Source organism: Phascolarctos cinereus, unplaced genomic scaffold (genome assembly GCF_003287225.1).
Source record: "Phascolarctos cinereus isolate Bilbo 61053 unplaced genomic scaffold, phaCin_HiC Scaffold_2;HRSCAF=192, whole genome shotgun sequence".
In the NCBI taxonomy this organism is placed as follows: domain Eukaryota; kingdom Metazoa; phylum Chordata; class Mammalia; order Diprotodontia; family Phascolarctidae; genus Phascolarctos; species Phascolarctos cinereus.
In genome coordinates this window covers 137486795-137511341 of record NW_027555625.1, presented here as the reverse complement: position 1 = coordinate 137511341, position 24547 = coordinate 137486795, and the positions used below count along the sequence as shown (strand labels likewise).

General features: G+C 38.3%; 1 protein-coding gene across 8 annotated transcripts in view; it reads right to left on the bottom strand.

Annotated features, from left to right (window-relative positions):
* The window catches only part of PSD3 (pleckstrin and Sec7 domain containing 3), a 607844-nt gene that overhangs the window by 70772 nt on the left and 512525 nt on the right, over positions 1 to 24547 (bottom strand). For all 8 annotated transcript variants that reach the window (XM_020969583.2, XM_020969586.2, XM_078149618.1 and 5 more), the window contains one exon: positions 9430 to 9500. In XM_020969583.2, the coding sequence (XP_020825242.1) occupies positions 9430 to 9500 (71 nt within the window). The remainder of the gene's footprint in view (positions 1 to 9429; positions 9501 to 24547) is intronic.

The window sequence follows — 24547 nt, the reverse complement described above, 5'->3', positions numbered from 1 at the left end:
CCCTCTACCTTAGATTTCTTAGATTCCCAGTACTTAGCACAGTGACTGGCACATAGTAGGCACTTAATAAATGTTGACTGAAAGGACATTAATAGTATCTCAACTTGAGAGATTCAATTCAACTTAATGCAATTCAACCAACATCAAACACCTTCTATATTCATGGTACTAAGCTAGGTACTATGGGATAGAAGGTTGGGGAGAAGTCCTGGTACAGAAGAGGCATGATCCAAAAGCCCCTTTGTAATGAGGATATTTATAGAGGTATATGGCATATGGAACACTCATTTTAATACTACTTTTTATTTTTCAGACTTCTGGTTAAAAAAAAAAAGACTGTCCTAAATTTGTCTAACCATCCAGAGCCTCAAGAAGGCATCTTCAAATCTACTTGACCCTAGGTCTGAGATACACCATGATGAATAAAGAATTCAGTCACAGCCCCAAGCTCCAGACGCATCACTGCCTCACTGCTCAGCTCACTGAAGGCATCAATCATCTGACTAAGGCTTAGCCTGAAGCTTGGCACGATTCAGTTTAAAGTCACTACCACGAATAAAACTAGAATATGTAAGAAACATCACAAGACTGATTCTGAATTTTAAAAAAAGAATTTAAGAGAAGACAGAGATTGACGAAGACAAATACAGAATGCAAGACAGGAAGACACTAAGGAAGGGCTCCTGGTGCTTTATGTCAGTCTGAGGACTCTTCTCTAAGGACCTGCATGACTTAGGATGACTCATTATTTGCTGAAAAATGGATATGAAGGCCATATCCAAAAGTAAGCAAATGATGAATCATTACCAGGACTGAGAAGAATGCAATCATTTATATTATTAATTCATTGCACTAAAAAAAAATTTTTTTTTCAAACTGTGAACAGCAGCAGATCAAAATAATGATGAATGACCACAGCACACCATGCAATCTTAAATTCATTATTCTCCACAATGAACAATTTATAAAATGTCAATAAAGCAAAAAGCTACCACCAGGGTATCATTATTAAAGCTCTAACTGCCTCTAGTGCCCAGGAAGGTCCCAGGATAAAAGACAAGTTTTCTCACCCAGCTAAGGGGTCCACCAATCTTGCCACAATGCCCACCCTGCTGAGTCTGATTATTATTGACACCTGGTTCCAGGAATCATTCTGACACAAGGCACATGTTTTAATCATCATCTCATTTGCCTGGGCAGTATGAGAGTGGAATGGGGCAGGAAAATGACCACATTTCAACTTGCTCCCTACCAAAATGGCACCTGTAAATCAAGGCATTCTGCATATCTCTATCTTCTATGTCTCTGCCTCTTAGGAGGGAGTTCAGTTCTCCAGAGACCTCCCTTTAGTTTTCCCTAAAGATCTGCCACCTTTAGTCTTCTCTGAAGATTTGTCACTTAATTATGCATTAGGAGATGAGCTATTCAAAGTTTCTAGCTTTTACGCAACCTATTCTTCCACTGTCCTTTTGTTGCTAGTATTATTTTTCTTCCCAAAGTATCCATGATTTTGCCTTTATTTTTTTAATTAATAAAAATCTATTTTCTTTCCCTCCCACAACCCTCTCATTGGTGAAAAAAAAAATGTAGCAAATATGCAGAGTCAAGCAAGACAAATTTCCAAATTGGTCATGCTCAAAAATCTATGCTTCATTTTGCTCCCTGATTCCATCCATCACCCTTCTGTCAGGTAACGAGTAATATGCTTCATCAGTCCTCTGGGATAATTTTTGCCTTTCTCTGTGTCTACAATGCTTAGCCCAGTGCCTCGTCTATGTAAAAGCTTAATAAATGCTTGTTTCCTCCTTATCTGTATGTATGTTGTGTCCCCCAGTAGAACAGACATTCCTTGAGGAATGAAACTAGTCTTCATTTCTCTTTATATCCTCATAGTATATGCTTAATAACACTCAGATGAATTCAACGTATAAACATAGTCATAGGATCATAGCTTTTACAGCTTTAGAGCAGAAAGGAACCTTGGAAGTCCATCCATTCCAAATTTACAGATAAGGAAACTGAGATTAAAGACTAAAAAAGAGATTAAATGATTTGCCTGATGGTGTATAAGTAGAAAAGTAGCAGAGCCAGGATTCAAATTAACTTCCAGATGCAATATTTTTTACACTGTACCCTTTCTGGTCCTCTTTAGTTTGATACAGAAATCCAACAGTGGTGAGCTGGAATACTCACTTAGACCAAAACAAGAAGACTGAAAAACAGCTACTGAGCTCACTGCAGTTTACTTTCCCTCCTAACTCTATGCTTTGAAATGTGTAGATTATTTTTTTTGGATTGATAGACTGGCCTGATTAAAGAGTCCAAAGGGTGACCATTTCACATGAAATTGGTTACCTCTATCTTTTAACACTGTACTTGTTCTAAGTGCTGACGGTACAAAGAAAGGCAAAAAATAGCCCCTCCCCTCAGGGAGCTTACAATCTAAAGGTCTAAGTTTTTATTCTGCTCTGTTATAAATTCTATGAGGGTAAGTACTATGTCTTAATTATCTTTGAATCTTTTCTTGCACCAAATACAAATTACAACACACAGCAGATGTTCAGACAATAGCTGCTAAATGAATGAATGAGTTTGTCACTTCCCTCTTAAGAGCTCATCTGCTCTAGACTCTAGCAAGGTAATTCTAAATGTTTAAAGACGGATCACTGAAAGTTGGAGACAATTTGTCAGACACACTTCTGTTATTCTCTCTGTGTGATTAACACATATATCAGAGGCATATCGGTGGCACAGTGCGTACAGAGCTACCCTTAGAGACAGGAAAACCCAAGGTCAAATCCTGCCTCAGTCATCTACTAGTGGTGTGGTCCTGGGTAAGTCACTTAAGCTCTATTAGGCTCAGGATCTTCATCTTCAAAATGGGGAGAATAATAGTACACACCTTCTAGGGTTGTTGTAATGATGAAATGAGATAACATAAGTAAAGTACTTAGCAAACCTTGAAGTGCAATATAAATGCTAGCCATTCATTTGCTTTTATTCTTATGCACCTTTTTAAGTGTTTCTCATTCAATATATTTGGTTTCTTCAAACAGGCTTTAAATTCCTTAAAGACAGGACTCAAGCCTTTCATTCCTCTTATACCCCCTCAGTAGTACCTAGTGCACCATTTTGCCCACGGTAGGCACTTACTAAGTGTTGGGTTGTGGCTTCTCTATAAAAAGTCTGAGTGTAGGTCCCTTGATAAGTCAGAAGGGAATGTGACAAAGTTATAAGAAGGAGTGGCAGCAAGAGAGATGAGTTAAATATCCTTGACTAGAATAAGAAAGATATTTGTGTATCTGAAGAGCAAAGGAAGAGACAGAGAATGTCAGAGGCTGTCTAGGGGAACAGAGGGATAGAGCGTGTGCAGATCATCTCAGAAAGAAATCAATATCAGGGCAGAAAAGAGATTCAGTAGAATGGTGATGCTCTGGGGATATAACAGTTGTCTGTAGAATGTCAGAGAAAGGGGAAAAAAGCAAAGACCAAGAAGAAATAGTCTATTTGGTCCCCATTATCTTCCTTGCCCCTTCCCAAAAATAAAATCAATAGTAGGAACTACAAAGAAACTTACGGAAGGAAGACATGTGAACAAGAAATGATTAAATGTTCTTTCTCCTGTAGGGTGGGGAAGCAATCCAATAAAGGAGGTTGAATATAAAATGTAGGTATTTGGTGAGGGAAAATGTTCCAGAAATACGAGAAATTAAGATTTCTCTAAAACCTAAGTCAGAATGAAACATAACACAGAACATATTCTAGTACAACATTCAAAAACTTCTTTGGTCCTGATATGACTGGGAAGAGAGGGTCTACTGAGCATCTGCTGGGCTTCCTCTGCCAAAGAAGGTAATAGATGTACCCCCAACAAGCCTCTACTAAACTGAGTTCCTATTTGGGCATAAAGCCTTGTTCAAAACAGAGAGAGCAGTACTGAAGTCTCCTGTCACCACCTCTTGCAGTTCAGATGCTGCCTTTATGAATTTAGATGCTAAGGTGTTGGGATTATGCAAGATTATTTATTTAATTATTCATTTATTTATTTATTTAATTGTTGCAGAGGATAGAGTTTTATTGGAACAAAGACTTTTACATATAGTATTGCACAAATTATAAATGGATCTACAAAATAATATTAACTATACAAGTGGTTACTAGCACTTACATAAGTCTTTTTAAAGTTTTGTGCGTGATGTGTGTCAGATTCCTCTGAACAGGATGCAAGTGAGCAGATATGAACATGAGGATCACATTTAAAGTAACTCAAAACTACTTCTGACACAGTTAACTTTCAAATACAAAGCATTTCCACACAAAACAAAGCGTCTAATGTGTCAAAACCAACAGAATCAAGAGTTAGGATATAAAATGAACACTCTCAGAGAAAACTGTGGGGAAGGGTATTTGTTTATGCTCACTTTAACAAAGGCTACTGCTTTAATATTTCAGCAATAGAAGTTAGGAGTCAGAAACTACGGAATTTGAAACTTTAGAAAAGACAACCATATTTTACTGAAGGCAAGCACAATAGCTATAGTAATTATACTAATCTTTTAAGAAGGATTTTGAGGTTGCTCCATTAACTCACCCTCCTTGACTTTTTGAATTGTACTTGTACAGAAAACAAAGAATGCAATTAAAATAACTTTTTCTCCAAATTCTGTCCCTTAAAGAAAACATAGTATGTAAGTTTGTTACTGACATGTGTCTGTAGCCTATGGTTACCTGCAGCATAAGAGAGTTTCCTTATTTATCCCTTTTTATTTTTGAACGTTTTTGCTTTGTCCATAAACCCTAAACTACAGCTGATGCTCCTTTCTCCTTAGTGATCAGTATGCTTCCTGCTATCCACAAAAAAGGAAAGAACAACAGAGTTATTAATAACAGAGTGGAAAGAACTGGTCTTAAGAGACTGGAGAGGTCTGGATTTGAATTCCATCACTTACTATGAACATAAGCCTAGGGAAATAACCTTTGTGAACCCCAGCTTCCTCATCAACAAAATGGCTAATACTCTGAGGTAAGAACAAAAGTGTTGCTGTAAATCTCAAACCAGCTAAATGCATGTGAAACCCTCTGGGCATACCTAAATAAGCTCATAAATGGCTGCTGCTGTCATTGGACCTCCATGATCTTCTCCCTTCTCTGAGCCCTCCCTTTCTTTACTTAGGGGATCAGACGAGATAATCACAGGAAGGTTCCCTGAAGTTCTAAAGCTTTGGATTCTATGACTGGAATAAAAGGAGAACAAGCAAGCTGGGCTGGAGTTTTCTAGTGGGAAGTTACAGATTCCCAGATCATGTCAAATCACTCGATGATAAATTTTTTTTTGGGGGGGGAAGGGGGTTAAGTGACTTGCCCAGGGTTACCCAGCTAGTAAGTGTCAAGTGTCTGAGGTCACATTTGAACTCAGGCCCTCCTGACTCCAAGGCCAGAGCTCTATCCACTGTGGAAGTATAAACTTTTCTGAGCATTTGTCATATCCAGTGCAGGTAGCCACGGGTCTCTATTTTGTTTCCTATTGAGATTTTCTCCAAGTTTTAACCTGTAGACCAAGGAGGCCCTAATCAAATATGCAGGGAAGTAGTGGCTCCAGAGACTTCTCAAAGCTGTTCTAAGTGTTAAACTCACAAGTGGGGCTGTGTCACCGCTCTAGGTTCACCTGGGGGTGCTAGAGAGCAAGTGTCAGCTGGTGACTAAGTTGAGATTCATGCCTTAAGCCCAAACATGGATTTGTCATTTGACCTTTCCTTGCTTTTTAAAGAAAATCCCCTTCTTCTCCCTCAAGGGCAATACTGACAATCAGAAGAAACATGGTTTGGTGATTTGTAGATGCTCTTTTTTCCCTACCTTCCATCCATCATAAGCAGATACTTTGCCACCATGTTGGCATTTTAATGTATTTAAAAAGACATAATGATAATGGTGAAAAGGATGCTCAGCTTGGGTGGAGAAGTCCTGGGTTCTGCTCTGATCATGTTTAGTAAGTCACCAGCCACTTTAAGCCTCATCTGCAAAATGGGGGTGAGAGGCAGCTTGGCATAATGGATAGTGACCCAACTTGCAGGTCAAGCTAATGTCTTGGGGCTATAGGAAACTATTTAAGACCATAAGATGTGCAACAGATGCTGATCTGCTTTGGTGGTACCTGCAGTACCTAACTCATCCAATTATTTTAAGAACCAAATGAGACAATGTGGGGAAGATGCTTGGTAAATCCCTAAAGCACTCTACATAGCTGTTACTATTATTTGCTACCTGGGTAACCTTGGACGAATTGCTTAACCTCTTTGGGCATGTTCCTTCATGTGCCAAATGAAAGAGTTGGACAAGATGATTGCTAAGGACCCCTTCAAGACCCTATAAAATTAAATCCATGCTGTTGGTTAACAGACAAGCCCCATTCACCACTCTCTAACATGAATTTTGTAATGTCATAAGGTTAACTTCTTCACAGTGGGAAGGGAGGTGCACCTCGTAATCAATATCTACCTAATGTACTCAGTCAATAAAGAGAAGCATTTATTAAATGCTTACTATGTGTCAGGTATTGTGCTAAAAGCTGAGAATAAAAAGAAAGGGGAAAAAATAAAAACTCCCTGACCTCAAGCAGTACATTTGAATGGGGTGACAATATCTAGGAATATCTCATATACACACACACGCACACACACACACACACACACACACACGTATACACACATACACATAGCCATGTACATGCATGTATGCATGTACACTGAGTCGATGGAATGCAATCTGAAAGGGAAAGTCATTAGTAGTTGGAGGACTGAGAAATAATAGCTGGCTAGCTAGCATTTATATAGCACTTTAAAGCCATCTCGTTTGATTCTCACAGCAACCCTACAAGGTAGGCGCTATTATTATCCCTATTTTACAACAGGAGAAAACTGAGACTAAGAGGTAAAGTGATTTGCCCAAGGTCATGGACCCAGAAAGTAAGTCTCTAAGGTATAATTTTTATTCAGGTCTTCCTGATCAAATGAGATAATGTTTGTAAAGTACTTAGCATAGTCAGCAGAATATTTGCTGTTGCTGAGTCATTTCAAACATGCTTTTGTGACTATTTGGGATTTTCTTGGCAAAGATATTGGAGTGGTTTGCAATTTCCTTTTCTAGTTCATTTTACAGATGAGGAAACTGAGGCAAACAGGGTGAAGTGACTTGCTCAGGGTCACACAGCTAGTGTCTGAGGCTAGATTTGAACTCAGTTCTTCCAGCTGAAAGGCCGCTGTGCCACCTAGATACCTGCAGGGAACATAGTAGATGCTTCTTCCTTCCTTCTTCCTTGACTTCAAATCCAACACTCTTATTCAAGGTTTGAGCTGAGCCTTGAAGAAAGTCAGGGAAACTAAGGGGCAGAGGTAGGGGAAGAAGGTTCTCTGACTTAAATGAATGCTGACGGTCCTTCCTCCCTCCCTCCCTTCCTTCCTTCCAGTCTAACACTCTATGTAGGATTTCAGCTTATTCTTTGAAACTACGGGGCAGAAGTGAGGGAAGAAAGCTCTCTGAACCAAAAGGATGTTAATGATATTTCACAACTAATACGCTTTCTCCCACTACTAGAATATCACGAATTTACTTCTAATCTTTTGTATCTAGCAGAACAAAACGAATATTAAATACATGAAGAAAAGGGGGAAGGAGAGCAGAAAAGTAGGTGCCCCAGAAGCAGTCCTTCTGGGCAATGATATGAATGGTCTTTATAAAAACAACTAATGTACGGATAGAGCCAAACCTCCCTTTCAATGTCAGCTCTCTGTCCTGAGTAATGGAGTAGGTATGGAGATCCTATGGCCTGCCATTCTATGAACTGTTTTGTTTTCTTTTTTAAACTAAGTAACCAAGGCTTGTTTTTACTTTCTTTTAGGGATGTCATTTGGGATGAATTTCAGTTAAAAAGAAAGTTGTTGTTTTTTTTTTTAAAGGAAGTGGGATTTCTGTTAGGAAAATAGCTGGAATCTGTAGATGAAGGCAAACCAAACTTAAAAGGATCAGTGTTGGCCCAATATATGTATATACACACCAGCTAAAGGGCTGGGGGTGGGGGGGGTGAGACATGGGGGAAGGAGTCAATATAGCTGACTTGTTAAAACAGGGATCACAAATAGCAGGAAATGCCATCTGATCTAATGCTTCATATGCTATTTTGCACCAAAAATTGTCTCTCTCCCAGAGAAACAGAAGTGTAGAAAAGCAGTGATGAGAAAACATTTGAAGCATATTAGGGAGTGTGTGTGTTTTATAAAATAAAGATGAACATGAATGAAATCTTGAAAAAAAAATTTTTTTACCCCAGGCTGTGAATTCTTCTAGAAAATCTGTGTCCTTATGTCATAATCAAAGAGAAAGCTAAAAATGTGGTTCCCAAGAGGACATATGGTAAATCTCAAGTTCTCTGTAGCTCCCCCCAAAGGGGCCTCTGTGACGCCTCTATGTGGCTGTCCCTAAAGCAGTAGTGTCTTCAGAAAAATGTTCCTGAGCCTCGGATGGTAGTACACATTTTGATTCCCATGGGAGAAGCCCCTCTCTGACTATGAACTGGAGGAGATATTAGCTTCCCTCCAAATTGACAGAACTCTGAAGCAAAATCAGAAACACACATTTAGCATTTATTTCAAGGCAAGGAAGGCAGTTGTCGACGAAAAGTGTGACAAATTCTTCCTGCTCTGAGTGATTAAGACTTACCTTGCAACTAAGGTTAAGCTAAAGCTCTATTTAACTAAAATCTCATAACCTAAGTTTAAGCTTGGTCTGACATAAGTGACACAGGCTCGTAGGTCATAGTCTTAGAGGTAAATGGCACCTTACAGACCATCAAGTCCTATCCCCTCATTTTACAGATGGAGAAACTGACACACAGTGAGGTTAAGGTCTTGGCTAGCATCACAAGGCTAGAAGGTGTCTGAGACATATTTGAACTCAAGTCTTTCTAATTCTATGTCCACTTCCCTACCCAATATGCCATGATAGCTTTAATCAGACAATACTTAAAAACCTGGTTAGTCTTTAGCTATAAAATATTTATAGTGGAAATGTTGCATAAACATATAAAACATCATTAAGATTGTCAAGTATAATATGTATTCTACCCAACAAAAGAAGGGTAAGCTGTAAGTCTCAAATTCAATTTTCTGATCAATCACATTATTTTCTAATTTGAAACTAAATATATACAAGCAAAGACAAGTTTTCATTAAAATAAACTGGGAAATAAACGGTATCCATATAAGATAAAGAAAATAACAACAACAAAAACAACAACAGGTCATCCATGTGGAGTGTGAAAGATGAAATGAGATTTGTTTTTTCACTCGTCAGATGGTCAGAGGTGACTTGTGTACAACGGGCCTTTTTTCTGTGCCCCTTCCTTAATTACTGTTTCACAAAAAGTTCTATTTTTACCTTCTGTAAGTAAAGAACTGTTCCCTTCAGCACAGCATAAAAGGTCTTCCACCCTCGCTTTCCTCTTGGAGCTAAAAAGAAAACAAAATAAATGGGAAAAATCTTACTTGAAGTCAGTTGGCATTTTAGAAAGACAATTAACATCTTTAGCATTTCTCTGTTCAATGTGGTGATTCAGATTCAAAGTGCACCATTTGCTGCAGGAGACAAAATAAACCCCCCACATGGTGGATAAGAAAGTGACTTACAGAATTTATTTTTCAGAGACAGCATTCCAGGGTACAGCAAAAGCTGTCGGGGAAAGAGATTTGGCACAGTCATTCGAGACAGAACTTTGTGCGTTACTGGGAAGTAACCAGAAAAAAACGAAAGGACAAGTAACCAAAGAGTGTCTTGGGCCAGCAGGGCCCGGCCTTTTTGTAGCACCCAGACCTGTTGCTGGAGTCTTTTCATTTTTTCCTAAATGCTTAAGGCTGACAATAAACCCACTTCAGAGCTGTAGTTTTAAAGCTATGAGGAACTCTAGAGGTAGTCCAACCTCTTCTTTTATTTTACTTTATTTTTTTTTAAGTTGTATGGATAAAAACAAGTTTTATGGATGCCTTGTGTTTTTTGTCTCACAGTTGTGCCTGCAGACCTTTCTTCCCATTGAATCCCCGTGATAAAGTAAAAATTTACAAAAATTTACCCAAAAACAAACAAAAAAACCCCAAAACCAGACAACCTTGTGGGTCTCTCAGTGACCTAGCAATAGGAATGAGGTGTTTAACCATCTAGAATACTTCAACAAATCAAAAAGCAGAAGCCTGGAGAAAAATCTTTTAAAAATAATTTTTATTGTTCTTTATTAATAGCTGGCCAACAATAATATTTTAAGATCAACTTTATTTTCAACCTATTATGAATACTATTATCTAATGCTATTATCATCTAATAGTTTTATTAATAATAATGAGAATAATAATTATTATTTTATTTGGACCTGTGACTTGATAGGAGTAGGGCCTGAACCTGTGAATTCAGTGATTAAAGAGAACTCCAGGGTGAGAAAATGCCTTCTGCTGATACAAGTTGCACCTTTTCTCCCACTTGGATTCAATCAATAAACATTTATTAAGTGCTAAGCCCTGCACTAAGTCTGGAATCTTAGAGGGCTGCCCAGCATCCCTGGCTTCCTTCTGGTCTCAGCTAAAATCCTTTCTTCCAGAATCTCTCCCTAGTCCTCCTCAATCTCGGTGCTTTCCCTCTGACACTACCTTCAGTTTATCCCATATGTAGTTCGTGTGTAAAGAGATGTTTTCATGTCATCTCCTCCATCAGACTGTAAGCTCCTTGAGAGCAGGGACTGGTTTGGTTTGGGTTTTTAAAAAATTTTCTTTGTATCCCCAGTGCTTAGCACAGTGCCAGGCACTAAGAAATGCTAGCTGATTAAGAGCATCGGGAGGTTAAGTAGTAAGCCCTGGGGCACACTGCCACTATGTGTCAGAGGGATGATGTTCTCAGTGCAGAAACTCTTCCTGAGGCAGATCTCTGTACTTCACAGTCTTAAAGAGTTTTCTGGGGAAATCAGAGGTTTAGTGAAATGTCCTTGGTACCATAGCTACCATGGCATGGGATCCTAGAACTAGGAGACCCCAGAATCCATGGACTCCAACCCATTCATGTTATAGATGAGAAAAACTGAGGCCCAGAAAGGTTAAGGGACTCACAAAGTGACACAGGTAGTACATGGCAGGGCCAGTATTTGAATCTACGTCCTTTGATACCTGTCAGAGGCAAGAATTTGAACTCAGGGTCTTACTGGCAGAGGTAAAAATTTGAACTCAGGGTCTTACTGGCAAGATATTGTCAGTATATACCCATTAGGCTATGTTATGCACCTGTTACAATGATATTATAAGCAACAGCATTACAGAGGCATTTACAAACAAAGCAGCAAATTTCTTTCTTTTTTTGGAGGTAATTGAGGTTAAGTGACTTGCCCAGGGTCACACAGGCTAGTAAGTATCTGAAGCTGGATTTAAACTCAGGTCCTCCTGACTCCAGAGCTGGTGCTCTATCCACTGAGCCACCTAGCTGGCCCAAAGGAGCAAATTTTGAAACAAAGTTCTCAAGTCCTTATCCCTTACTCTAAGTCACATCTTTGTCATAAAAGAATATATCAATAAGTCTTCTAGAATTAGGAACAATGTCAGATATAATAGTTCCCTCTGAAAGACGTTGCACAACTTTAATTTTCCCTTTTACTTATTTACACTAGAGAGGGCTAGGGGAAGTTTTGATTGATCACATTTCCATTGAAGAAACTCAACAGTTTTGTTTTGAAACCCATTCTTTTTTGTTGTTTGTTTGTAACTTTGCAAAACTGTGGAAACTAATTCTTAAAATTTGGTAGCTGAAAACACACTGGGCATCACAATCATAAGAAAACAACACAAATTGGAGATAATAATACTAATGATAGCTAAGAGAGCACTTTCTAGTTTACAAATTGCTTTGCTCGCAACACGCCTGAGACAAAGCCAATTTTAAAATTATCAGCTTCCTTTGAAAAATGAGGGAAAATGAAATCCAGAGGAATCACATGATTTGCCCACAGCCACACAACTAGGAAAGACAAAGCAGGCCTCAAAACCCAAGCGTTCTAACTCCAAACCCACTGATAGCAAACACACTCCGACTGCCTTCCAACCTGTTGCCATATGTGTCTTTCTTCTGTACTTGGGACATGGACAAGAGTTGAATTTGTGGATGTCTGTCTGAAAGTTTGAAACAGAAGTCTTGGTTTTTAGCCCTGTAGTTTAGCTATTCCTTATTTTATTCATTTTTAAGCAATGGTTACTGACACAAAAAATAGTATTTGTAGCAAAACAAAACCCCCAAAATATAAAGAATAGGGGGTGTCTGGGTTCAAATCTTGTCTCTTGATTCTTACTACTTTCCTTTGTAACCTCAGGCAATTCACTTGATCTTTCCAGGCCTCAGCTCCATTATCAGTAAAATGAGGGGTAGATGGCTTCTGAAATCTCTTCCAGCTGTAGATATATGCCCCTATGCTAACAATAATATTATATGATAAGCTGCTGGCACCTCTATCACTAGCATATTTAATGACTCAGAAATGAGGACCATAAATTAAATTAAATTTAAATTCCATAAATTAAAAACAAATTTTTTTTTTTAAAAAAGAAAGAAGAACCAAGTTTTGGGTTCAAATGATATATCAGGACCCAATCCCTGACAGGTCTATTAATATGGGTTGCAGAAGTGTTTAACATTAGGTCTACAATGGATTATTTTAAAAAGATAGAGACCTAATAAATGCATTGAATTCTAAAAAGCCTTTAGTGACCACATATCTCTTACTCAACATCAGAGAATTCATGGTGAAGAGAAGCCATGAAAAGTACATATATGTGGAAAAACCTAAGGCTATGGCTTTGAGTCAAGCTACTTCCTCATTCTTAAAATAAAAAGGTTGAACCTTAGAGTTCCTTCCAGTTCTAAATCAATAATCTTATTATCAAGGGGAATAATCCTCAAACACCCAGAAAAAAGGAAAATGAAGGCTCAGCCTATCTATATCCACCTGGTCAATTTAACTAAGAGTGACAAAAAGGGAGAACTCATCCCTTACTCTAAATCCTGAAATTCATACTCGAGAGTGCATAGACAGATCATATGTCAAAAAAAAAAGCCTATAAATGTTGAGATCGGGAAGAAATCATAGAAATATAGTGAATGTTTGATCTGAAGCTCAACTCTTTACTCTACACATTGGGCTAATTTATAAAAGGAGAGATGATGTCAAGTCCTTTAGGGATCACAGCTTTATAACTGGAAAGAACCTCAGGCCATCTAGCCTAACTCTCTTGATTTTAGAGATGGGGCAACAGAATGAGTTAGCTGAATTCATACACCACCCATGACTGATGATGATGACAGGGCAGATGGGTTTGCTCTGTGTGTGTGTGTGTGTGTTTCGTGGATAAAAGTTTTGGTCTTTGTGGAACTCCTTGTTTGATCACTGGGTTCCATGGTACATAGAAACCCTGTTTCTGATGTACTGAAAAACAATGAAACTGGCTCCCATATCATGCATGTTATTATTAATTCCTTCCTAGCTCCATCAAAGATCTGTGGGAAGAGAACTCAGAAGAATACAGGTCCTCCCTGCTATGGCTATTTGGCAAGTATGATGGTTGGCAGTTTAAAAAATGCAGGATTAAAATGGTCAGTTCTTCCACCTTTATATTTACATGTCAAACACTGACTTTTTTTCAGAAGTTTTAGATGTATTAAAACTTCAGCTTAGAAACAAAAGAATAATTTCCTTCTTGGTTTATAGAAGGTCTTGGAGACTGTCCAATGCAACAGAACATATTATAATAAAAAATCTATAATTTATTAAAAAGTAAATGTATTTTTGGAATTTTATCAGAAATGTTACTTATTAATGATAGTAATCCTTTATAACAAGTACAATGCTTCAATTTTCAAAATACTTTAACATTTATTGTCTCACTTAGTATGCTGGAATTATAGGTTTAGAGTTGGAAAGGATATTAAAGGACATTTAGGTCAACATCCCCTCATTCCACTTCACAGATGAGGAAACTGATGCTCAAAGAAGTTAACTGACTTGCCTAAGGTCGCAAAGGAAATTAGCAGAATCAGACTCCGACCCTAAGTTCTCTGACTCCAAACGCAGTCTTGTTTCCACTTCACCACATGGGTTCTCACAACTCTCTCAAGTAAAATATAAACTCCCTGAGGACAGGAGCTTTGCTACTTTTGTCTTTGTAACCTCTATGCCTAGGACAGTGTCATACATATAACAGGAACTAAAGAAATTCTTACTGAAATGTTGAAATGGTAAAGTAGGTAGAACAAATAATGTGATTCCCATTTCACAGATAAAGAAACTAAAATAGAGATTTTTAATTAATTTGCTCACATCCAAATGGCAAATTATTGATAGAGACTAGACAAGGACCTGGGTCTTTGGACTTTTATCCTTGTCTCCTTTTGTATAAATTGGCTGAGTAGTCATCACTTATGCCTAGGTTTATAATAAATGTGAAGTTATATTTAACATGAACTTTGCTGTGACCAAAAAGAAAGCTTTTAAAAAATAATCCTAGCCAAAATACAATTGTCAAGCCTCCTTTCGTTGGGTACTCAAGCATTCCGGGCTTAGAAAATCATGTGTATGTCCATCTTCTTTATAGAACACAGATGCTCATTTCAGTACCACGCTGAGCTATCCACCTGTCGAAAAGGAATCAAAACATTTGCTCTGTGGGCCTTTGGAGGAAGTAAAAACCATCCCTTTTTGTTGGCACACAATCTCAGTACCTGCTGCTAAAGCATATATGTACCCAGCAGAAGGTAATAGGCAGAACGAGAGAAGTACATTGTTAAATGTGTCTGAATAAATCTTTACTTGACTATGACTGTGCTCTTGCAGCAAATGTCAAATCAGAACAACTTCAAAGTGAAGGTAACAATATGAAAAGCATTCATTTTATAGTGAAAAACACTCCTTGCATTACGACAAAGTAGAAATGGAGGCAACAAGATGGGAAGGAGTATTGCAAGAGGGGACAGGAAACCTGGGATCTGGTACCACAGTCACCCCTTGCTAGGTATGTGATCGCTGGCAAAGCAATGAACCTGCCTGAGGTACTCGATAACCTTGAGGTCTGTTCTTGAATAAGACGTATCATTTTATTTGTCAGAGTTCTCTGGCCTCCAATATAAACATTCTGAAGAGAAGAGGGAAGGTACTGTCATGGATGCAGCTATCACTAATTTTGTGAACTAGGCGCATCATCACCACCAAATTCATCCACTGTGTCTAAGACCTCAGGCAGTTTACAGCACAGCCCGGCAAAGCAGATTTCCCCAGGTGCCCAATAGGGGAATACAGAGACCTGAGAGAGCTGAGCAGAAATGGCAGATCTCCAGAACTACAATGCTGTAACATGGAAAGGTCTAACCAGATCTCCCCACTCCCTTCTTCACGTATTGTTAGCTCTGTAATGGATCCCAACAGAATATTAGCCAAGAGGTCCAATTCACTGATGATGGTGACACTGCTGGAGAAAGGCTGATACTTTCACCAGAGCTACTAGCAGCAGATGCTGCCTCTCCCCTCCAACAGTTCAGTGATAATGCCTTCCATATTATGATTTCAACTTTTCACTTTTCTATCTGTAGCTTTCCTTGGTTTGAACTCCAAAGAAAATGATGCCCCCAAAATGTTCCTTCCCTGATCCATTCCCACTCTCTTCTCAGCTTCCAACTGTGTGTTGTCTTCTTCCATTAGACTGTAAATACCTTGAGGGAAGGGACTGTTTTTCTTTTGCTTCTTTATTTCCTCAGTCCTTAGCATAGTGCCTGGCATACAACTTAATGAAAGTTTATTGAACTGAATTGAATTATTCTTTGAGTTCCTTCAAATTCTGAACTCAAAACTGAAGTTTCCTCTGTTTTAAGAATTTCAGCTTGCCAAAAATGTTTTACTGACCCAAACAGGACAGATATAAAAATTCAAGGATTTTTCTAAAAGGAAATTTAATTCTTAAAACTATAGTCTTCACCTCAAGTCAATAGGTATTAAATAGCTACTGGCGCTGAGTTTAGCATGGTAGTGAGGTTCTAAGTGAACTAACAAATAATACACATTTTCTTTTGTAATCTTAAAGGAGCCTAACCTTAAAAGAAGCCAGCAGACAGAGGAGGGAGAGCATTTCAGGCATGGGGGACAGCCAGAGAAAATGTCTAAAGCCAACAGATAAAGTGTCTTGTCCGTGGAACAGCCAGAAGGCTAATGTCACTGGATCAAAGAGTATGTGTCAAGGAGCAAGGTGTAAAAAGACTGGAAAGGTAGGAGGGGGGTAAGGTTATGAAGGACTTGCTCTTTTCATTCAGTAAATACTTATTATTTAACTACTTTTGGGTCATTGTGCTAAGCACCGACTGTGAAGCAAGGAAAGCTGTGCAAAAAAAAAAAATCTCTTCCCTCCCTATCTTACAGGGTTAGTATGGGGATCAAATGAAATAATATTGGGAAACAGCATGGCACAGTAGATACAGCACTGCAGTTGTAGTTAGCAAGCTCTGGGTTCAAATTACTTCCATCACTTATTAGTTGTGTGGTCACTGAGAAGTCCAATAAGTTCTCCAGGCCTCAAGTCCAGGGTCTAGGTGAAAAAAAAAAACATATGGACCTCCAACTTCAAGCCCTAATCATCTACAGCCACTTAACTAGACTCTATGCCTCAAGTCTCTCCTCTCAACAATCCATCCTTCACAGACCTGCCAAAGTGATTTCCAAAGTGCAAGTCTGACTCCCTTATTCGATAAACTCAAGTAGCTCCCTAAGTTTGAAGATCAAATAGAATTTCTTCTATTTGATCCTTAGAGTTCTTCATAACCTGGTCTCAACCTATCCTTCTAGACTGACTGCATTTTACTATGCTCTCTTCTCTCTGTGCCCAGCCAAACTGACTTTGTTTTGGTTCAGCACTCATGACCCACCACCCACAGTCTCCTTATTTCTACTGGCTGCCCTCCAGGCCTGACAGTCACTCTCTCTTCACTTCTGTTTCTTGAAATCCCTGGTTTCCTTCAGGATTCAGTTCACTGTGAACCAGGGTGGGTCAGGGTAGACTACATGATGAAGTTGGATTACAATTAAGGTTTAAATAATATGAAATGATAATAACTGTTTACATAATGCTTTAATATTTGAAAAGTACTTGACACACATTATATCATTTGAGCCTAACAATGACCCGGTGAGGTAAGTAGTAACTGAAGTATCCCTATTTTAAAAATGAGGAAATTGTATCTCAGAAAAGTGATTGACCCAACTAGTTGGTTAGGTGGGTCACCTAACTAATAAGGCAGCAAAGTGCTGCAATGGATAGAGCACCAATCCTTATCTTCCTGAGTTCAAATCTGTTCTCAGATACTTACTATCTGCGTGATCTTGGGCAAGTCACTTAACCTTGTTTGCCTCAGTTTCTTCATCTGTAAAATGAGTTGGAGAAAACTCAAGTATCTTTGCCAAGAAAACCCCAAATGGAGTCACGAAGAGTAAGACACGGCTAAAATGACTAAATGGCACCTAAGTAATGAGAACGAAGGGTGGGATATGAAACCAGGTTTTCTTGAGCCCCAAGTCCAACCTTCTTTACTATATGACCTTGCTTGTTACCAAGAGAAGTGGTAGTTTTCAGGAAGTCAGAAAGGAAGCAGGATAGCCTTTCACCCTCCATGAAGGATGGCAGCAGCATCCAGAATGAATGGGGTTAATTTAGGGTATATAATAAACTGGCTGAGGATGAGAGTTCATAAAGGAACAGTCATGAGGGAAGACAGGACAAGAAGAATGGACCAATACTATACAAGGCCTCCACCAAGAGTTCAGAAATTATTTTCTGGGGCAATGAGGGGCTGACACAGGCTTCGACATAACTAAAGTGACATTTTAGGATACTTCATCAGTGTGCAGGGTAAGATGAGAAAGAGGGTCAGAAGCAAATTAGGGGCCTATCACAATATTCTATGGTGCTGCCGTGAGAATGGGCTAATGGCAATTAGATGAGGAAAGGAAGCTGAGAGAGGCTATTCATTTGAGGCAAGGGAGGAACAAAGGATGTAGAAAATAATAATAATCGCTAGCATTTATAAAAAGCTTCATAGTTTGCAAAATGCTGCGCAAAGAATAACTGGGGATTATAAAGATACTGATAGTCCCTTGGAAGTTGGATCTTGATAGTAATGGTGAGGAGAGAATGGGAGTAAGACCAACGGGGAAGAAATCATGACATGTCCATTCAAAATAAGCATTTATTAAGGTCCTACTATATAGAAGAGAACTAGGCATCCTCTCACTGATCTAATTTCAGGTCTTTTTTTTTTTAATTTTTAGGCAATTGGAGTTAAGTGACTTGCCCAGGGTCACACAGCTACTAAGTGTCAAGAGTTTGGTCTGAGGCCACATTTGAACTCAGGTCCTCCTGACTTCAGGGCTGGTGCTCTATCCACTGCACCACCTAGCTGCCCCTTAATTTCAGGTCTTAACAAGGTAGTCTTGCACCTCTGTGTCACTGGGGCACAGGATAACTGTATCGTCTCTGTACTTTAATGGAGCACACCTGTTGATTGGCTTCATCCGACTGCAGATGGCTGGGCCTTAACAACATTTGGAGGATGAACAAGGGGGATCTCAGAAAACAACAAACCTTGGCCTTGGACCACTTGCCTCCACACAGGCTAGAATATAAGGCTGGAATTTATTAAGTACAAATTAGAATTGGGCTAAAAAAGCTTTATAATTAAAATTTAGGTATGGTATAGTGGCATAGTAGAAAGATCTGAGAATGTTAGTGGATTATATGCACATCATGAGTCAGTAGTGTGACTTGGTAAACAAAAAAGCCAACACGACCTTGGACTTCATTTAGAGATTTTATGACCTCTGGAAATAAGGAGGTGAATGTCCCAATGTTCTCTATGCAGACCGGATCACTTCCGGAGTATTTTGTTAAGTTCTAGGTGTCACGATTTAGTAAGCCATAGGAAGTCCACTGCAGGGCAACCAGGGTAGTAAAGCGCTTTGAGACCACGTTATACGAAGCTTGAAGTTTCTCAAGATGCCTAGAGAAAAGTAGATTATTCTGATGCCTGTCTTGATTCAAGTGTGAACAAAGATTGTTCTGTGGAAGGAGGATTAGAACTCCTTTTGGCCCCAGGAGGCAGAACTCCAGGTGCAAAGAACCTTTTAATTAGAGCCTTCCAGAAGTGCAATATATTGCCTTGGAAAGTAGCTGGTTTTTCCCCAATAGAGGGCTTGAAGAAAAAGAATAATAGCTATTTGTTGGGTTTGAGAGATTATGTACTTTTCTCAGGTATGATTTGGTCTAGATGGCCTCTGAGACCCATCGCAACTCTGAAATACTGTGGTTTTATACTGACTCTTACTTACCACCCACCTTGCTTCTCTGGCATATCTTTGGGGAGCTCATCACTATTGGTTTGTAGGAAGGGATTGTAAAACCTGCTTCTAAGTGGCAATCTGAACATTTTGATCCTGAAAACCAAATCACTTGCTCATATCTACCTATGCAATGCTTCTGTGACAACTTTACTATAGGGGTGGTATTCCCAGCCCATGCAGTTGGGTCAGAAATCAGAATTCTGAGACATTTCTGGGAATACAATGTAATTACTTAATGGTTAATATCTACATAATTCATAATGTGCAAGTGAAAAATCAAATTCTTTCAGATTTAAGCAAATGAAAACACAACTTGTCTTAGCATCTGCTCAAATGAGAGCTTGGCAGCTTCAGAAAAGTTGCAATCTCTAGTTCTCTTGGCAACTTTGGGGTTTTACATTCAATTCCTTTTATCATCCTATATCCACCCAAGTCCTTAAAGCTCACTTGAAGATATCCATTTAGCAATTTGCTAAGTCAGGACAAGGAATACTTTCTTGGGTTTAAAGACAACTTGACTTCATTAGAGAATTGATGAAGTTCAGAATTGGAAATAAGGGAATAGATTTTTGTTACCTTACTCCTTTTCTCTCTAAAGGGATTGGTAATACATTACACTTAAAGAATATGGTGATAGGCTAGGACCCATTCCTGCAGAGAAAGTCCCACTTATTTTTAATCTCTCCAAAGGTACTAACTTCAGGCAAAATTTAGAGTTTATTCAGCCAAACTCTTCATTTTCAATTTCTTTGTACTTATACCTACAATACATTTTGTTTAGGAAAAGTAACACTTTTCTTATTTCTTATTAATTCTTCTAATTTCTTAATTCTTATTAATTCCTTATTAATTCTTCTAATTTCACTCAAATGGATGACTATTTCCCAACTCAATGATTTCCTCCCATCTTTTGAATATTCCTCATTGTCTGAGGCAGTATAGTGGAAAGTTGGTTTAAGTCTGGACTCTTCTATTTACTTATATGACTTTGGATAAATCATTAACCTTCTCTGGGTCTCAGTTTCCTCATGTAACAGAAGGAGATTGGAGGTGGTCTATAAGGTCTCTTCTACTTCCAACATTCTGTGATTCTGTCCTCTGCTCTAACTACTGTGTCTAATATTTTTACACAAGGTCAGGGTTCATACAGAATAACACAGCAAATGCATCATTCCTTCATTCTCTTATGATGCAGATGACTCAAAGTGAATCCCTTCAGTGCCCCAAAAAACATCTTTAAACTAATGTAAAATGATAAAAATTACCTATTCCCCCCCAAACAGTAGAGAGATTCAGCAAAGCTATATTCACTAGGGAATGGCTAATGAGAAAGAAATACTTCTTTTAGTCATAGCCTCAAGGCTAACAATTCGGGACCTGTCACGCCTAGAAGGCAGGTAACTGTGAAATGGGACCCTTCCATGCAAAACAACTTGTCTTCAGTTTCTCAGCATAAATGAAGAAAGACAATGCCAAGGATAATGAAATTCCAAGCAGTGTATGGTATTCCAAAGAAAATCCCACACTCTGCTTGAAAATGGAAACAAAGATATCATCAGCATCAACTTTCCTATACTGGTATAATTAGGTCATATCTACATTGAGCTTAAAAATGCATGAATTCTCTTGTATTCATGAAACTGCTAGACCCAGTTGCTTTGTTTCACTGGTGACAGCAGCTAAAAATTTAGCAAAACTATAAGTTATTCTAACAGCATAGTAAAGTGTAAGTTAACTGGAATGAGAGGTCTTTTAGTTTTACATTATACGGACAGTTGTAGACAAATTCAAGCAAAGAATCTTTCTATTCTACATCTAGAGCAAGAAGTAGTTAGATAAATTCATGGATAATAAACTCACAGACTACTAGGGAAATTTAAGTATTTTCTAGTATAGCCCGAATCTTGAGAATGAGATCATGGTAGACAACTATCAAATTCTCCCTGCCCAATCTTCTTGGCTCCCACCATCAGAGAGAGTCTACCTGTTTGAATGAGCCACTGGTCTGACCAAATCAATATGGCACTGCTTGAACTCTTCTATGGCATGAAATGAACCAACAGTGAAAGCTGTGGATACCACAAAGGTTTAAAGGAAGATAAGTTTGATGTGAAACTCTATTTTGTATTTTGTAATCTACAAGAGGCAGTGTGGAACAGTGGATGGAAAGGTGTAAGGCTCAAAAGTCCCATCTCTCACACATACTGGCTGTGTGACCCCTCAACAAGTCGCTTGACCTCTTCTCAGAGAGTTGACCCAGCCAACTCTCTAAGAATATGAGTTGTAGGGCCAGTTAGGTGGCGCAGTGGATAGAGCTCCAGCCTTGGAGTTAGAAGAAGCCGAGTTCAAATCCAGCCTCAGACACATAACACTTACTAGCCATATGACTCTGGGCAAGTCACTTAACCTCAACTGCCTCACCAAAAACAAATAAATAAATGAATGAATGAATAAAAGTAAAATAAGGTGCCCACCTATACTGGTAGAGAAAATTCCCAGGAGATGCCAACACTTCCCAGTTATTAAAAAACAAACAGCCACTTATTATCTTGCATTTCAAGTGCCTCTTTTTGAAAAAAAAAATCAAAGAAATTTGAAAATGATAATCTATTTAGCTAATCTTTACAGCATTTCTTGGGAAGATGCAGACAGGCTAGGTATCATGATCCCTATTTTACAAAAGAGAAACAAAGCAGCCTTTCTTAGCCCACTGGCCAAATGACAACGTTGACTGTCTTATGCTACTCTTTCCAGAGACACATACGGTGTGTATTTAGAAAACCCAGAAAGATGAGGATCAGTGAAGGATCAGGAGACAGAAGGCTGGTAGTGGTGCAAGCTGGGTCAAAGGTATGGATAATTTAGTAACTTTGGAGGTATAGTTCTAAAATGCTTTCCACTAGACTAATTTACAGCTCCACTGACATTGCATTAGGGTGCCTATTTCCCTGCAGCCTCTCCAACAACGGTCCTTTTCCTTTTTTGTTATCATGTCTGATGGATATGAGGTAGAACCTTACAGTGGCCTTAATTTGCATTCCTCTATCAGTAATTTGGAGCATTTTTTCATATGGTTAGTGATAGCCTGGACTGTTTTAATTACAAATTTTTTTTTAAAGGATGGGGGAAAGACCTGTGAAAATCTATAAGCAGCAGAGGAGTCAGTAGAAAGAGAATCGAAGTGGAGGAAATCCTTGGGGAAATGGGCCTGATCTTGAATAGATATGACAAAGACTTAAAAAAACATCAAATAAAGTCATTAAGCATATAAGTTACTGAACCTATCATGGTAATTCATAAATGGACTGAGAAGATCACTAGAGTTACATGGTAACTGTCTAGTCTTTGAGTTAAACATCCACTCAGTCTGATATATACTAATATTTATATTAATAAGTAAGATATGATGGGGGAAAAGACAGAAGCTTAGGGAAATAGTCATTGAGTTAAACTTTTACTCAGCTTGATATATATGAATATTTATAAATCAGATATGATTGCAAAAGACAGATGTTTAGTATTAAGGTGTGTGAAATTTGTATACATCAAAACAATGAAGAAATAAGCGTAGCAAAAAAAAAAAAAAAGACCTTGCTATAGTCTGTTTTCTGATACAGCAAAGGGCAAACTGGAAGATTGTGACCAAACATAAAAAAGAAAAAAGGCCCAGTGACAGACTGTTATGTCATCTGAAGACCAGCCTATATAAGGATGGAAAGGTTCATAACTTAGAAGGTTAGCTAGAGGCTGGTGAATTTTTCAACTATAGAAGTAAAAATAACAACAACAACAACAACAACAATAAAGCAGTGTAGATTTGTTTATAGAGATAGAGGGATTTATGAGAGTGATTCGAGATCACGTCAGTGCTATCAGACCTTCCAGAAAAGGTTGCCCTGAAGGTATTTGGAATTCTCAAGAAAGATTATGAAAGAAACTGTAACCTATCACTTGTAGGTTTCAAAAACTAGCACCTAGAAAGATACAATTTGGTGGCCAGAATTATACAGCAAAAACAAGCAACAAGTATATAAGTAGTTACTATGCACAAAGAGCTAAACAATGGACGGACAAGTATAAAAGCCCCTCACTAGAAATACAGACCTCAAAATATTCCAGAGAATTCAACAAATAAACATTACTGCAACTAAAACATTATCACAAATGAAACTGTTGTCTCTAATTACCTGGATGTCATGTTGATTCATAAAAACTGAACAATTCTAACAGATGTCATTATTAGCAAACACTCATAATTTCTAAATTATGAGGGATGAAGTTTTCATATCTGAGATACTTGGTTAAAAAAAAATCAAAACCACGTGGGAATGGAATGAAGTACAAATCATTCACACCATCCTGACTGTCCCAATAATGCTTTTAGTAAGCCCACAAAAAGAGTAATTTACATCACAGCACTTTTATTTAATTACCCTTCCCACCCCACCCTCAACAAAAAATTATTTTATTCACCTGAGTAGTATTAGTCTGCACAACATTAAACATAAAAGAATATTAGAATGGAGACTGACTAGTACCAGGAACATTTCTGTCTCAACTCCATCCAAATAAGATGAGACAAATGAGATGCCAGAATTAACAACAACAAAAGCTGACATTTATCTGTCTGGTCCAGACCTATGATTTCACTGGCACAGGGAATTCTTGGTATAAGAACTCCCTTTATGACGTGGATGAATAACTCCACAGTGATTTAAAATCGAAGAAAGCTGCTAGGGGGAAGCGAGAGGCTAAATGATTTGACTACAGTCATTTTATGTCAGAAGTGGACACTGACCTAGTCTTCTATTCATCATACTACAGGTGATCTAACTACTTCAGAGGGCCACATCTCTCCCACTGTCTGTTTTTATACTGCTTTTTTTTTTAACATTTTTTTCAATATAATAAAATTTAAAGGCCAGATTTTGACTTTAGGATGCACCCTTTGCAGAACAGTTTACCATAGAGCCTCTCAATTCACATTTATATAACATTTTAAAGCTTGTAAAGCATCTTACATATACCGTGTTTATATATAAGTCTCACAACGCCACTATGAGAAACTCTAGCTAGTATTTATATAGTGCTTTAAGATTTGCAAAG